Source organism: Cryptococcus neoformans, chromosome 2 (assembly GCF_000149245.1).
Source record: "Cryptococcus neoformans var. grubii H99 chromosome 2, complete sequence".
Taxonomy (NCBI): domain Eukaryota; kingdom Fungi; phylum Basidiomycota; class Tremellomycetes; order Tremellales; family Cryptococcaceae; genus Cryptococcus; species Cryptococcus neoformans.
This window is the reverse complement of record NC_026746.1, coordinates 1,144,942-1,159,067: the sequence shown is the minus strand read 5'-3', so window position 1 is coordinate 1,159,067 and position 14,126 is coordinate 1,144,942. Positions and strand designations below refer to the sequence as shown.

At 46.9% G+C, this 14,126-nt stretch overlaps 6 protein-coding genes and 1 non-coding gene; 4 read left to right on the top strand and 3 right to left on the bottom strand.

Moving 5' to 3' along the window:
* Positions 1-39: 39 nt before the first annotated feature.
* Positions 40-2,501, bottom strand: CNAG_03909 (hypothetical protein). The gene is made up of 7 exons (XM_012192152.1): positions 1,736-2,501; positions 1,609-1,681; positions 1,420-1,556; positions 1,166-1,366; positions 937-1,117; positions 491-888; positions 40-439 (listed from the first exon to the last, which is right to left on the bottom strand). Exons 1-7 carry the CDS (start codon positions 2,163-2,165, stop codon positions 240-242), a joined length of 1,620 nt encoding a protein of 539 aa, XP_012047542.1. The 5' UTR covers positions 2,166-2,501; the 3' UTR covers positions 40-239.
* Positions 2,502-2,888: 387 nt separating this feature from the next.
* CNAG_03908 (WD-repeat protein) lies at positions 2,889-5,774 on the top strand. XM_012192151.1 has 10 exons: positions 2,889-3,198; positions 3,253-3,397; positions 3,450-3,569; positions 3,642-3,860; positions 3,914-4,028; positions 4,086-4,214; positions 4,270-4,501; positions 4,559-4,701; positions 4,756-4,921; positions 4,975-5,774. The coding sequence occupies exons 1-10, from the start codon at positions 3,052-3,054 to the stop codon at positions 5,425-5,427; spliced, it is 1,869 nt and encodes a 622-aa protein (XP_012047541.1). The 5' UTR covers positions 2,889-3,051; the 3' UTR covers positions 5,428-5,774.
* Positions 5,775-6,087: 313 nt separating this feature from the next.
* CNAG_03907 (LIM domain containing protein) lies at positions 6,088-9,531 on the top strand. XM_012192150.1 has 3 exons: positions 6,088-6,358; positions 6,449-8,971; positions 9,023-9,531. Exons 2-3 carry the CDS (start codon positions 7,128-7,130, stop codon positions 9,309-9,311), a joined length of 2,133 nt encoding a protein of 710 aa, XP_012047540.1. The 5' UTR covers positions 6,088-6,358; positions 6,449-7,127; the 3' UTR covers positions 9,312-9,531.
* Positions 7,016-8,462, bottom strand: CNAG_12186. The gene is made up of 2 exons (XR_001045486.1): positions 8,209-8,462; positions 7,016-8,106 (listed from the first exon to the last, which is right to left on the bottom strand). It is a non-coding gene; the product is annotated as a hypothetical RNA (non-coding RNA).
* Positions 9,532-9,698: 167 nt separating the features above from the next.
* CNAG_03906 (hypothetical protein) lies at positions 9,699-11,912 on the top strand. The gene is made up of 8 exons (XM_012191879.1): positions 9,699-10,147; positions 10,210-10,330; positions 10,389-10,498; positions 10,571-10,701; positions 10,753-10,820; positions 10,874-11,329; positions 11,383-11,515; positions 11,569-11,912. Exons 1-6 carry the CDS (start codon positions 9,747-9,749, stop codon positions 10,934-10,936), a joined length of 894 nt encoding a protein of 297 aa, XP_012047269.1. The 5' UTR covers positions 9,699-9,746; the 3' UTR covers positions 10,937-11,329; positions 11,383-11,515; positions 11,569-11,912.
* On the bottom strand, positions 10,884-11,891 carry CNAG_03905 (hypothetical protein). XM_012192149.1 has 6 exons: positions 11,793-11,891; positions 11,689-11,743; positions 11,560-11,630; positions 11,471-11,501; positions 11,373-11,423; positions 10,884-11,320 (listed from the first exon to the last, which is right to left on the bottom strand). Exons 1-6 carry the CDS (start codon positions 11,848-11,850, stop codon positions 11,119-11,121), a joined length of 468 nt encoding a protein of 155 aa, XP_012047539.1. The 5' UTR covers positions 11,851-11,891; the 3' UTR covers positions 10,884-11,118.
* A 74-nt stretch (positions 11,913-11,986) lies between the features above and the next one.
* The window catches only part of CNAG_03904 (26S protease regulatory subunit 6B), a 2,581-nt gene continuing 441 nt past the window's right edge, over positions 11,987-14,126 (top strand). Inside the window, exons 1-11 of the mRNA XM_012192148.1 lie at positions 11,987-12,130; positions 12,184-12,312; positions 12,366-12,816; positions 12,871-12,971; positions 13,021-13,212; positions 13,270-13,438; positions 13,501-13,569; positions 13,626-13,681; positions 13,801-13,837; positions 13,903-13,925; positions 13,976-14,126. The exon at positions 13,976-14,126 is cut by the window's right edge and continues 441 nt beyond it. Coding sequence (XP_012047538.1) covers positions 12,098-12,130; positions 12,184-12,312; positions 12,366-12,816; positions 12,871-12,971; positions 13,021-13,212; positions 13,270-13,438; positions 13,501-13,569; positions 13,626-13,681; positions 13,801-13,837; positions 13,903-13,910 — 1,245 coding nt within the window. The 5' untranslated portion in view covers positions 11,987-12,097 and the 3' untranslated portion in view covers positions 13,911-13,925; positions 13,976-14,126.

Below are 14,126 nucleotides of genomic sequence, written 5' to 3'. Positions count from 1 at the left end.
ACCCAAGAATAAAAACCCAATTATTAAAACGGTCATTACAGGTTAGTTAACATGTCCACTGATTGAATAAGATTTCGTGTTATATACTGTGATAAAAGTCGTATATGTCAGCTTTGGGTTGCTTCGACTTCAGAATACATCCATAAAAGAATCGGTCTTGAAATCTTCTAAATGTACGAATAAAAATATAAATACTTTACAACATCAATCAGATCAGATGATGAAATTTTGGCGTGTACTTAATTGACACTTTCAGTTACATCTTTCTCCTCGTGCTCAGCATCGTAACGTGATCCCAACTTCCCACAAAAGTGACGAAGAAAAACCCTAGTCACCTCGACCAGTCTTGGGCCCACAGTAATAAACGCGCCCAAAAGATGAGTTGATCCCACGAATATGCCGGCATACTCAAACTGTCCATTGTTGGACGATATCAATACTAGGGTATGCGTTAGCGCGCCGGGACTTTGCTATCAGGGTCTAGACCTACCGCCGCAGATAACAGGTCCTGCCAAACACAGAACAGAGGTTGTTGACCACAGCATACCCAGTCGCATTCCAAATTCTCTCGTTGGGCTAATAGCACCGCAACTTGCGGCAACTAACGCTATCCAAGCACCGCTGAAAGCGCCATATGCCACTAACCCCACAACAGCGGTTGCGGTGTTAATTGATTGCGGCACCCAGAAAACGTATACGGAAATGGAGCTGCCAAGAATGGAGATGACAAAGATCGTCCAGACACCAAAAAGATCTGCCAGAATGCCTGACAAAGCTCGTCCAATCATAGATCCCGCCTGCAATATAGCAATCGAGTAGGAAGCTAGGTTTTCCGAAAGATCATTGGAAGTGAGGAGTATAGGGGCGTTAAAGTATGGTGAAAAGACGCTGCACGACTGTCAACCAGGGGAAAAGGACAACCCTACGAGTACTTACTTCATCATGACAAGTGCTGATCCGAGAACCAAGCAAGTGTAACGGGCTTCTTTCCAGGGGTGCCTCATTTCCCTCACAGGCGGTGGTCTTCGTGGTGGTAACCTGGCTTTCAAAAAGAACCACGCAGGAAACATCAAAACAGCGTTCATGCCTGCGATGATCAGGATTGAGTCTCGGAAACCTGAAACTGTCATTAGCGAGAGTGTAGAATCGAATCACTTTCACATACTTAATTGTTCAAACAGCTTTTTTAATGCAACAGGATACACAATGCCTCCCGCACCGGCCCCACAGACCACGATGCCAACAGCTGTGCTCCTCCTTCTCATGAACCAGTGACCTGAAACAGCGGTAGATGGTGAGTACATAATGGTACCGGAAAATCCGAACAGGGCATGAGCAAGGATGAACTGGTAATACTCCTTACAGACTAAAATGGATCAGCAACACATCTAAAGATGCGCTTATCATTTAGATACCCACATGCAAGTCCTATGGTGGCTCCTATTGATAGTGAGGTGCCCAGGATGGTGATGGATCGTGCACCATGTGAATCAAAGTATCTCCCGGAGAAAATGGATCCAGCAAAGGTCAAGAATGACTGTAATGTTCCAATCCATCTGAGGTCAGACATGAGCTCAAATATGGAGTTATCTGGATGAATATACTCACGCAATTTCGGACTGGGAATATTCGGACAATTGATTTTCTGCATAATACGTTTTCAATTGACCAAAGCTCGTTACTTTTAGATCATGATCAGTCATTGGTATGTATTGATTGAATAGGGGGGACAAACCAAACCCAAAGATACAGAACAACACCATGAAAGCAGCGCCGACACAGCACCAAGCCTCAGCACCTCCCTCCGGTGGTGGTCCGACATCGCCATCATTTACACCCATTTGTCTCTCCACGTCGGGATCTCGAGACAGTCTTATATCCAGCTCTATTGAAGAGGCTGGTAGAGGAGGCGGTATGTTGTCCAGTCCATCTTGCCTGGTAGGCGGACGTTGAAGAGATGTATGAGGTCGTGATTGCGATCGTGACAGAGAGCGCACGAGGTTGAGTTGGACGGGAAATGGATCGTAATCTGGATATGTCTTTGAGGACATAGAGTGTGATTGAGGTTGCTGGGAAGCTTGATTCTGAAGAGGTGCTGATTGAGGTGGTTCCGTATGAGTGTGGCGTAGGGGTGTTGCGATTGGTGTAGAAGTTGTGGAGGTCATGGCCGGCGAAAGTGTGATGACTATACGAGTCTAGTCGGGCTGTCTAATATGTATTATAGTATATCTATGGCATCTAGAGGTCTAAGTATTCTATAATAAATGAGTCGAAGACATGGGGGATGAATTGGAAAACGGAAACGGGACGGATGAAGTCCGGTATCTAGATGTGTGTAAAATGATCATCTCACCTCGGCTGAGGGAAGATAACGACGAAAAAAGAGTAATGAATTCCAATTTCATCGGCCCGGTTATTGATAGCTCCGGGGGCGTCGCTGCCGACACGCTTAATTATTAATAAACACCGATAACAGGTGGTGGTGATGAACGAAGGATGAGGATGGAGGAGTGTTTCGTTATACATAGCAGAGAATATGATTTAGAAAGTAGCAGGCTCAGTAGTATGATGCAGCGCACTGCCTCATGGTACGAATTGAGTAGAAGAAAGGGGCATTATCTTGTAGGACCAAAGCGATTGACATCTGACAATTATTGGAAATCACGTCCAGTTTGCGATAGTTGGGCAAGGAGCCAATAGTAATAACACCTCAACATCGAGGTGGCTCTCCATCTACCAGAATACTCTATAAATCTACATTGGCTGCATGAGCAGAAACAGATTATCAGCGCATGCATTAGAACAGAAGGTGCAGGAATTACAGTGTAGCGGTGCGCAAGGCGTGAGTGGACATCTTACGTAACGAGGATTTGAGGTGCACAGGCGGAGGGAAATGTAGGAGACGGAGGGAGATTCGAGGTAATCGGTTAAACGAAAGAGATAATAGACACCCTTTGGCTTTATCTTCGACATTTACCTGCCAGTTGAGCGATTTGAAGTGATATCGATACAAGCACTTGCAACTCCAAAATCGCTGTTCATCGCCCAAAAATGTCAAGCGGAGGACAAACCAACGCAGCGGGACCGTCTCGACAGCATTCACTCACCGCCGAGTCTCGCTCGCTTACCACAGCACGTCAAAAGGAGAAGGCTCCTCAGCTGGAGGATGTAGTTTTGGAGGAAGGGCTTTTTGAACAGGTGGGATCATTTTCTTATAAACTTGAAGTAACACTCATGCATCTCGGTATCCAGGAGATTGATCTTCTGATCGGCCAATATCTTGAAGCTCGGGGTGCATCTAAAGCCGCCAGAATATGGGACGAACAGGTTCTTGGAAGGAGCGCCAATGGTTCTACAAGAAAGGAGCATATAGAGGATGTGGAGAGAGCCATATTAGGTGCGTCTGTACGACCTGCATGAGTAATTTAATCTGAAGATGTATTGCGCAGATGGCGATTGGGGGTCGATTGAAAACCTGATCGCTCGACCTGGACTGTTGAGAATTCAGACACAGAAAGCATTCCTGTACCTTGTTTATCGGCAGCAGTTTCTTGAACATGTTGAGAACCGTGCGTGACCATTCTAATTATAATTATAATTATAATTCTTCCGCCGTCGCTAACCTTTATTTTCTACAATAGGTGAATCACAGAAGGCTTTTAATCTGCTTCAGAAACGGTTGAAAGCTCTGGAACACTATCAACCCGTTCCGTACGATTTTTATTCTCTATCATATCTTACCTCAGCATCGACTGTCCATGATGCTCCTACTTTTCGAGACTGGGCGGGTGTTGGGCCTGAACGAGATAGATTGGTAGGAGTCTGGAAGGAACTGATGGATGCGGAGCGTGATGGAGGCGGTATGTCCTTCCTAGATTTGTTGACGTAACTCCATGCTGATCATTAAATACAGTGGACGAAAGGCGATACATACCGCCCGATCGGCTAAGAACGCTTCTGAAGCAAGCGGCGGCTTGGCAGGTGGGGCGAGTAGGAAAGAGAACGGACGATATCGTCAAGATACCTACGTGAGCCTCCGTGAATTCCTGTTATAGCATGGTATCTGATTTCGTCATCGTGGACAGACTGCTACAAGACTATCGACCTTTAGAAATACCCAGCAAGCTGCTGCATTTGATAGAAGGGCACTTGGCGAATGTTAAATGTGTAGACTTGATAGGCTCAACCGCTCAATATGTGGTCAGTGGCTCAAGGTAAGTTTTCATACTAAGGTTTACGGTAGCGAGCTTTCTTGCTCATGGTATTTAGTGACTGTACTCTTCGAGTAGTTTCGACTGAAGACGGCAGTCTCAGCCATATCCTTTCAGGTCACTCATCCAGGGTGTGGAGTTGCGCTTCTTCTCCGTCAGGAGAGACAATTGCTAGTTCATCTGGCGATGGTACAATCCGGTTGTGGTCTGCGTCCAAGGGCGACTGTCTGGGAGTTTTGGTAGGCGATGGCGGAGATGTGTATAATGTCAGATGGAGACCTAACCGAGAAGTGCGTAGACACAAACGCTTCAGATTAAAGGGCTATAATGGCTGATATCAGCTACAGGACCAGGTGGTATCCGCATCTTATGATCGAATTTTGCGATCATGGGATATAGAAACTGGCAAACAACTGCGTACGTTCTCGGGTCACAGCCAGAGTACATTGGCTATCGCGTATGATTCCACAGGAAACACCATTGCGTCTGGGTGCGTGATCTTTGCCTTCTTGTGAATTTGTGAAGTGGCTAACGTCTTGGTCAGTTCCAAAGATAAGCATGTCCGACTTTGGGATGCTGTGGGTGGGGTTTGCACCAATACTATGACGGATTGTCTGGGCGAGATTGCTTCGGTAGAGTTCGACAATGAAGGGAAATACCTCTTGGTGGGATGCAAGGACAATTCCAACCGGCTGTGGGATTTAAGGATGGTGAGTGAGCGTTAGCAATAAATTCAAATTGACAATACTGATATCTTTACCAGCAACGCAGCGTTTACCGTTACACAGGACATCAAAATACTTCAAAGAATCTCGTGCGTTGCAGTTTCGCCTGTGATACGTCCCTCGTGATCAGTGGTTCAGAAGACGGTTCGGTCTACATATGGGACCGAGAAAGCAACTCGAACGACCGTCTATCCAACAGTCTCGTCCCTTCAACGCGCCACAACGAACTCCTTGCTCCTGAGCGCAAAGGCTCCGGAAGTGATCTCACAGATTTCAATATTCATGCTTCATCACCCGCTTATTATCCTCCACGAGACGGTATCCGCAACCGCACAAGTTTTGCAAGACGTGGCGAAATCACCGTGCGCCCGTCAAAGGTGCTGATGGGGCACGGGGAAGGTGCAGTGTTTGAGGTTAGATGGAAAGAAGGCAAGATGGTCAGTGCAGGTGAAGATGGTTCTGTAGGTGTCTGGGGCGTAGAGGCAAATTGAGGAAAAGATTGACTACGGCATCGACCAGCTAGTCATCGAACTATGAATAATGAGCTCAAGCCGGACTTTGGAGATTCTCATTCACCGATTGAACCACGTATGCGTAGCCAGTCAGGATATACAGAAGGAAAAATTGTGGCGCATAATGCGGTATCAATCTTCTTTGACATGCTCAAGCCTGGCTGCACTTTTGAACTGGAGGTTGGCGAGATCATCAATAATAAGAACTTGAGAAACAGATCGACTATCGTATTGATCAGATGGAGATGTCATCATCGAAGATACGGTAAACAAAAAGATAACTGCAACTTAGGCAATAGAGTCGATGTATCAAGTGTACAACAGGCCTCATCACATCGCACAGCTTAGGATATGTAATCTCTGGCTACTGAACTGGCCCAAGCGTCCCTAATCAGCCTAAAGCTCATTTTGAGTACAACGAAAGCGAAGCGGAAGCAAAGGCTTCCTCCACCGTACACCATGCACGGCCATTTCGACCTATTATTTTATGCGTCGAGCACGGAGGGCGCTTGGGCCAGGGACAACCTGCTAGTGCCGCCCTGGGTGACAGCCCGCTTCTAACCGCGATTTGAGGGCTCGTGGGGTTTTTTCCCTGACCCGGACAGAGCGAGATCATATTAAATTACTCTTTTGGTCCTGCATTCCTGCGACGCGTCCGGTTAGGCTTTCAGATGCACGCGTCTCTCCATCCGTTCTCTTCATTTTCCACTTTGCTTCATTTCGCTTTGTTGCGTCTTGTTTTTCTGCCCCTTCCACCGTTCATCAATAAGTCGCCCTCTTTCCGAGTCTACATCCATTCTGTGCGCAGGTCGCCAATCGCCAACTGCCAGTCGCCTGTTTCCTCTCATCTCCGAACATCTCTGATCGCGCTTGCCCTGAAATTGGAGTAAAGGTCTGTGCGTGGTGACTTGTGAGTGACGAATTATCTTACTATTCCTGATTCTGATCGGAAAAGAGGCGTGAGCTGATAATAACTTGCCATGTTGTTTATGATACGTAGACATCCATCTCCTCTGAGACTTCTGCGACGATTATTTGATTCTCATCAGGACAAAACTCCCTTCCAAAAGGAAATTGAGCCGCCCAAATACTAAAGGGCAATAGAGGAAACCATCGAACAAAGTGGGAGACCCAAACGATCAGCAGGGACCGAGAACAAAGGACTTTTTACATTTATAATTGTCCCTGGTCTCGATTGTTCATTTGGTGACAATCACCTTTGCCCTCCATCTTCGACTTCCGGCGACACCTCTCCAATCACTGGTATACATCTTCTTCGACCCTTGTGTCTTTATCTCGCGCTTCTCTTCAACTCACGGCACCAGTCCCTTAACATTCAAGTAAGCTGTAGCACAGACCTGCGGTCTGTCAACGCAACAGCCTTCATCATCCACATCTAGGTCGCCTCGCAATTTTATCCCCATCCGTTCCCAGCGTCACACGCTGACTGCCATTCACCCGCTGTGTCATTCCTGACAGAGATTTCGAACTTCTATCCATTCTATCTAGCAGATAGCCAACAGAAGTTGTTTCCGGAACAACAAGTCAAATATAGACTGTTTATTTTCCCTCCTTTCATCCGCCATACTCCTGTCTACCATCTACTATCCTTCAAGTAGTTCGTCTACTGTCTGTCCATCCACACCTTCCGACTCAACTCATCAAACTACTACATACTCATGTCTCTGCTTGCCCCTAGCAGGCCTCAAGACTCTGAGCGTACCTCAGTCGTTCTTCCCACTGTTACATGCTCAACATGTGCAGCACACATTGCTCTTTCGTCTCTTGGCGACCATGTTTGTGAGAGCCTTCCAGTTCCACGGACTCCTTCTCATCCTTCCCAATTGCCCATCCCTCAATCATCTTCGCCGCAATCGCGATATAGACCGTCTAGACAGGGACCATCACCAGTTTCTATACGACCTCCATTCGCTGGCCCTTCTAGCGCACATCCTTCGCCTACAGACTTTGGGCCTCCCCGTCGACCGTCACCCCACAGTCTTACTCCATCAAGCCGCTCTCCCAGTAATTACCCAACGGGCTTTTCTCCACAGTTGAAAACAAATTCTCCTACCAACCCCTTCTTTCCTAACTCTGCGGGATCCTACAGTTCGAGTGCGTCGATGGAAAGCATGCAAATGCCGGATACTACTAGTGGAGGAGAGTCTGGGATGGCAGGTGTAGGAAGAAGAGCTTTTGCTGCAGCTGCTTGGGGTGTACGTGCAGGCGTTGCATTAGCTGCTTCTGCTAGGCAGCAAGCAGCACTTCAGCAAACTGCCGCCTCTTCTCAACCGTCTTTTCAGCCTACCTCCTGGCAGAATCCACCACAGATTCGGCCAGAGTTACACCACTCACACACCGCTCCTCTTCAGCCCTCTCCTCCAACTCGTTCTCTCATCCCAAGTTCGCCTCCTCAAAGATCACAGTCTGCGATGAGTCAGCGTTCCGCCTCTGACACCCAGCCTATTCGTAAACAATCTACGTCTTCTACATCCAGTAGCAGGGTGGGAGATAGTCTCTCAGAAATGTTGACCGGCTCCGTTAAGCCCAGTACCAAGCGGGATTTCTTCGAAAAGGTCAAGGAGCTAGACCGAAGCAACAGTCTGATGAATCGTAGTACAAACAGCACGACCAACTCAGGTGACAGAAAAGTGGTGTCTAGCCCCATCGGTACGACATTTGAATTGGATGATGATTTTGAAGATCAGCCATCGGCTCTACCTTGGGCGTCTCCCGAAATGGACCAGATGTCCCACCTACACATCGATACCAAAATCTCTCCTGCTGTCTCGCGGGTGCATCAGCGAAACCCTACCGCTAGCAGCGAAGTCTCGACCAACTCCTCCACGTCTTCAAAATCCGGGAGATATGGAGGCACTAGCGGCCCGGAGAGCGAGGAAGTCGTCACTCCTAGCCAAAGTTTTGAGGGCATGGCAGACCGAGTCGACGGGACTTTCAGAATAGATATTTTACAGCAAATTGAGGAGGATGAAAATGAGGGAAGAGAAGTGTTTGGCTCATCTTTGGAGAAGAACCACGTCGAAAAAAAGGACCGAGAAAGCCGCCTGCCACTTTCAGACTCGGCGTCGCCCACTTCCCGTATACTTGCCTTCGCTGAACAAAGTATCCCTGCCCATAATTCTTCTGAAAGCTTTACTCATCGTCGAGCATCTAGCGAAAAGACCTCCAACTACTCTCAGCATTCGTCGAGTGCCATTACTTCTGTGCGTCGTAAGAAGACTTGCCAAAAGTGTGGCACCGTGGTTGGTGGGCCGAAACGATTTGTTGAGCGGGATGGTGTGGTCCTTTGCGAGCAAGATTGGAAAAAGCTATACCTGCCTTCTTGCCGAAAATGTAAACTCCCTATCGAGAAGTCTGCAGTATCAAGTTCAGACGGTCAGTTGAAAGGCAAATGGCACAGAGCCTGCTTCACCTGCACAAAATGTGACAAACCATTTGAAGGTGATGACTTCTACGTATTGGGTGGGAAACCCTGGTGCCAGTACCATTACCATGAGGAAAAGTGAGTATTCGAATCGCCTGCTATTGAAGATCTGATTCTGACAAATGGCAGTGGTACTCTTTGCTCGTTACATTCATGCCGACAACCAATCGAGGGTGTTTGTATTGTTTTGGCAGGACGTAACCCTCAACGATATCATCCAGGACACTTCAAATGCGACCATCGAGGTGGTGCATCTGGTGCTCAAACGTGTCGAGAGTCGATGGATGAATACTATGAAGTTGACGAGGGGCGTTATTGTGAAAGACACGTAGGCGAGGCTGTACGCCAGGGGGGAAGAAACGGTGCTATAAAAGCTGAGAAAAGGCGGACAAGATTGATCGACCTGCCTGCCACATAAGTCAAAGGCTGTATAGGAACGTTGTTAATGGTTGTATTACGGGTTACCAATCCTTATGTCTTTCTACTTCTATATTTGGGATTTTGTAGACTTTCTACTACTACTTAATTACACTTCTTTTATCACAGGTCTTTAATTTGATGTTTCTTTTTGGTTTTACTGTTGATGTTTTTATCAGGTAGATTTATAGTTACATGTCAGAGTGTTGCTTGTTATTAGTATTTGCTTGGCCGAAAAGGAAATTGACACTGATAAACAACAAGCATCTATATAAGCACCGACCGAAACTTGAGCAAACGCGTCGCGTCGCGTTCTAAATGACTTTACCAGTTGATTGGACTTTGCGTGTCTTGCCCTGACCATCGACAATTGTATGAAGAATGAATCGCTATGTTCTACTACGAATAACGATACGGCTCACCACCTTTCCGGAAGATGATACCATCATCCTCACCAGGAATTGAACCCATATCTCCTCCTCCAATTGCTTTATCTTCTTCACGTCAGAACTACAGTATACCCCGCAGAAATCCACTTCCAAATCCATCAACAGGCAAACAACTCCCAAAGCTCTATCGGGAGCAGTCGAAAAGCGGACGGCTGAAAGACAAAAAGCAGCAAAGCACAAAGGAAGAAAATCTTAAAAAGCGGAAAGCAGAGTTTTTCGACAGCCGAAGAGAGAAGAAATCAAGAAGTGAAGGCATTGAAGACGGGAATGTTGGAGAGGTTGAGGGCAGCGAGGACAGAGTGGAGCCGAGGGCAAGGATCACGGACAGGATGCTGAAGACACTTGGTAGACAAGGGAATCCTATAACAAACTCAGACCTGCCCAGTCGGTTAGTGAAGTTCTCCAGTCATTGTTTTGGATTAGCTGACTGTATGACATGTGTCTCACCAGAACCGATCATGTGGTATCTTGTACAACTGGACACCAAAGGGGCGAGCAGAGAGGGCAAAATGTTACATGGACTTATGCTCAAGTACGAACCGACCAACTTCAAAAACAAGCTAGAGAAAAGGTGCGTCATGCTGTGATATTACACCACAACAGCTACTGCTAAGCGACAAGGAGAGTAGAAAACAGGTATCTTCAAGGGCTGTTTATTTTATTTCAATGGATCAACAGGTCCGAAAGCGTCCAATATACAGCTTCGCAATCTGATTTCAGAGAATGGAGGACGCTTCACGTATGTCTTCTACGGCTACTTCATAAATCCTATGCTTAATCATTGACTGAAATCAATTCGACCTTTGTTTAGTACTATCCAAACGTCCGCATGTACTCATGTAATAGCCAGCAATGGCCTGTCAGGGGGGAAAACACAAAAACATCTTGATATGCAAGGTGGAAGGGGCTCAGCGAGACAGGTCAAAGTAGTTAAAATAGAGTGTAAGTATGGTGTAAATGACACGGAGTTGAACGATGTTGACGTCCGATCAGGGATATTGGATTCTGTAAAGGAAGGAGTGAAGCTTTCTGAAGCTGGCTATGGGGTGGTGGAGAATCCTGTAAGTATAAATCTTCACGACAAAGGTTATTATGTAGCTTATTGCCTGCACAGACGCAGCCTACGCTCTTCTCAACTTTGGGATTAAAGCCCAAGTCTTTTCTGTCAAATCCATAGCCACTCGCTCCAGTCATTCCGGCAGCGTGCTAAGCTTTCCTATACGTGTATCAAGTCATCCGATACGACTATGCCATGCAAAGCAATACCTTCCAACAAGCTTTGTCAGATCAAGGATGGTAAACATACATGCAAATGGATCCCCCTGGCCCCTCAACCCAAAACCACATAGCGCACAGCGCTTAGTCATCCTCGTCCTCAGACACTTCTTGCACTTTTCTCCTCTTCCCTCCCCTATCTTCAGATTCTTTCCGTCTGTCATCCTCTTCCTCATCATTATCATTGAAGTTATACTCCTGCTCTTCATCTTCTTCTTCACCTTCAGGGTCATATGCAGCTCCTCCTGCCTGGCCATGGGTAAGAGGATCAGGGCCTCTGGGTGCACTACAACCTGTATGAATATGCAATACCAATTTGTGAATGGATAGACGCTTACCGTTGTTTAGGAGGCTGTTGTTGTCGAACCTCCTCACATGCGTCGACCCAGCTGACAACTTATTAAGCACCTTGCGGTATACGAACCATTCAACTTACTCGCAGTAGACATCGACGGCCGCTGAAAGGTCTGTATTTTTTACGGTATGTCAGCAGATGTGTTGGTGTTGTTATCCATGTAAACCCACTATTTATAGGTGTACTATATTTCTGTCCGCAAACTTTGCAATGCAAGTGACCGAACATGGTGGCTTTGTCACTGGGAGCCGATCAGTCCAGTTAGGGTGTCCATAGTCGAATGGCCAAAATTTACACACAGCTTTACATTGACAGCCTTGTCGTGATTACAAAACAGGCATTTAAAAACACTCGCTGCATAGTGACTGTTAGCAATAATATGTGGCCATATCGGCATACGCACATAATGGTTCTGCCTTCTTCTTGGCAACTGGCTTCTTGGCGGCCTTTCTTTTACCCATGTTGACTGTGTTGAAAAAGAAACTAGGGAAACTGGTTTTATATATAATATAGACGAGGCGGGTTCGTTGATAGTCGGCAGCATGAAGAGCTCATTTCAAGAAGCGGCGACGCGGAGATCGGAACAACTCCATGATCCGACGACCGAGGACGCGCGTTTGGTCATCGACAACTCGACAGATGTCATAAACCTGCAATTGCATCTTTTCAACACTTATATCTTAGCCTTTCTGATACTCATTGAAGAACATGGAAGAGATCGGTATTGACCTCAAAATGGAGGTGAGGAAGCATAATGGAGAGCCGGACAGCATGGGGTACTGACTTCGACATAGGACCCCACCCTCCCAGCTCAAATCTCGGAGAAGCAAACTCTCCTCAACTCTCTGCCTAGTGGTAGTGAAGAACTTTACAGTACTTGGAAGAGGCTTGAAGCTCATCGAGAGTTCTTACAGCTCCAAGAGGTACGTCCGTGTTCACTGTTGACTTGAAGTATGCTGATTGAGCAATGGCACAGGAGTATATCCGTGACGAGACTCAGAACTTGAGGAGAGAACTTCTGAGAGCACAGGAAGAAGTCAAGCGAATCCAATCAGTTCCATTGGTCATCGGACAATTTCTCGAACCTGTTGATGAACGACGAGCCATTGTTGGAAGTACCACTGGCTCCAATTATGTTGTCCGAATCCTTTCCACCCTGGATCGTGAACTTCTCAAACCATCTTCTTCTGTGGCACTTCACCGCCACTCAAATGCTCTTGTAGACATCCTCCCGCCAGAAGCGGATTCATCCATTGCGATGTTGGGAGCGGATGAAAAGCCAGATGTGAAGTACTCGGACATTGGTGGCCTAGATTCACAAAAGCAGGAAATCAGGGAGGCGGTCGAGTTGCCACTTGTACAACAAGACTTGTACAGGAAGATCGGAATAGATCCGCCCAGAGGCGTGCTTCTCTATGGTCCTCCAGGTGCGTTGATTTCTTTGTCTGGAATTTCAGTCGAAGGCTAAAACATAATGATAGGTACTGGTAAGACTATGCTTGTTAAGGCTGTTGCCAACGCAACCAAGGCGGCATTTATCCGCGTCGTTGGCTCCGAATTCGTGCAGAAGTATCTGGGTGAAGTGAGCGAATTGCTATCCACCTTTGAAAGCATGACTGACAACACGACAGGGTCCTCGTATGGTCCGCGACGTTTTCCGATTGGCCCGAGAAAACTCCCCATGTATCATCTTTATCGATGAAGTTGACGCCATTGCCACGAAGCGTTTCGATGCTCAAACCGGTTCAGATCGAGAAGTGCAGCGTATTTTGATCGAGCTGCTTACCCAAATGGACGGTTTCGATCAACAAACCAACGTCAAGGTGAGTGCCGTTTACTTGGATATTCGCGATACCTCGGCTTATTACTCATTGTATTAGGTCATTATGGCCACTAACCGAGCGGATACTCTTGACCCTGCATTGCTTCGTCCTGGTCGTTTGGACAGGAAGATTGAGATGCCCAATCCCTCTAGACGTGAGAGGCGGTTGATTTTCCAGACCGTCACTTCTAAGATGAATCTGGGTCCCGATGTTGATCTTGAGGACTGTAAGTTTCTTAGCTATGCAGAGGTCGTGGATTTTACGGATTGCATTCTGACGCCATGACAGACGTGTCCCGACCGGACCTGCTCAGTTCTGCTCAAATTGCCTCCATCTGTCAAGCCGCCGGTCTCCAAGGTAAATCATTTAGTGTAACATCGAACAGGAGTTAACCTATGTTCATTACGTTATAGCCGTGCGAAAGAACCGATATGTCATCTTGCCAATTGATTTTGAGGAAGCCTGGAAGGTGAGTGCAGAGTGCCACACTCGCGACTTGCGTCGGCGCTTTGAAAAATGCCGCGTTCTTGCTTCGTCCGTCGTCTTTCGAAATTCAAGCTAACTCTTTTGTTTTTCTTTTCATCTTAGTCTGTCGTCAAGCGTAACGACGAAACTCACGAATTTTGTAAGTCGTTCTTCTGAACACGTTGATGAACAGTGGCTGACTTGGATTCTCTTATCGTTCGACAGACCGGTAATTACTTTTTCGATACGTAAGTCATGCGGTCAATTGTAATACATCAGCGCTGACCCCACTACTTAGTGTACAACTTTGCACGCACGTATGCATTAGCAATGGATGCCAAACCCTTTCTCAGGTATATTCTGGCTTGTCTCTCCTGTTTCCATTATTTCTCGCTTAGTGGCCCACATTTCGTCTTCACCCATGTGTGGTGTAGGGGATCGGTGTCACT

Excerpts from the sequence above, each read along its gene's own strand:
- CNAG_03909 (XM_012192152.1), bottom strand. The coding sequence starts at position 2,165 with ATGACCTCCACAACTTCTACACCAATCGCAACACCCCTACGCCACACT. Across the intron at positions 1,557-1,608 it reads TATTCCCAGTCCGAAATTGC|ATGGATTGGAACATTACAGT; the intron begins GTGAGTATATTC and ends GTCTGACCTCAG. Across the intron at positions 1,367-1,419 it reads AGCCACCATAGGACTTGCAT|TCTGTAAGGAGTATTACCAG; the intron begins GTGGGTATCTAA and ends GATCCATTTTAG.
- CNAG_03908 (XM_012192151.1), top strand. The coding sequence starts at position 3,052 with ATGTCAAGCGGAGGACAAACCAACGCAGCGGGACCGTCTCGACAGCAT. Across the intron at positions 3,398-3,449 it reads TGTGGAGAGAGCCATATTAG|ATGGCGATTGGGGGTCGATT; the intron begins GTGCGTCTGTAC and ends TGTATTGCGCAG. Across the intron at positions 4,922-4,974 it reads GGCTGTGGGATTTAAGGATG|CAACGCAGCGTTTACCGTTA; the intron begins GTGAGTGAGCGT and ends TATCTTTACCAG.
- CNAG_03907 (XM_012192150.1), top strand. The coding sequence starts at position 7,128 with ATGTCTCTGCTTGCCCCTAGCAGGCCTCAAGACTCTGAGCGTACCTCA. Across the intron at positions 8,972-9,022 it reads TACCATTACCATGAGGAAAA|TGGTACTCTTTGCTCGTTAC; the intron begins GTGAGTATTCGA and ends GACAAATGGCAG.
- CNAG_03906 (XM_012191879.1), top strand. The coding sequence starts at position 9,747 with ATGATACCATCATCCTCACCAGGAATTGAACCCATATCTCCTCCTCCA. Across the intron at positions 10,499-10,570 it reads GAGAATGGAGGACGCTTCAC|TACTATCCAAACGTCCGCAT; the intron begins GTATGTCTTCTA and ends ACCTTTGTTTAG. Across the intron at positions 10,821-10,873 it reads ATGGGGTGGTGGAGAATCCT|ACGCAGCCTACGCTCTTCTC; the intron begins GTAAGTATAAAT and ends TTGCCTGCACAG.
- CNAG_03905 (XM_012192149.1), bottom strand. The coding sequence starts at position 11,850 with ATGGGTAAAAGAAAGGCCGCCAAGAAGCCAGTTGCCAAGAAGAAGGCA. Across the intron at positions 11,744-11,792 it reads GAAGAAGGCAGAACCATTAT|CGAGTGTTTTTAAATGCCTG; the intron begins GTGCGTATGCCG and ends GTCACTATGCAG. Across the intron at positions 11,424-11,470 it reads GCCGTCGATGTCTACTGCGA|CTGGGTCGACGCATGTGAGG; the intron begins GTAAGTTGAATG and ends ATAAGTTGTCAG.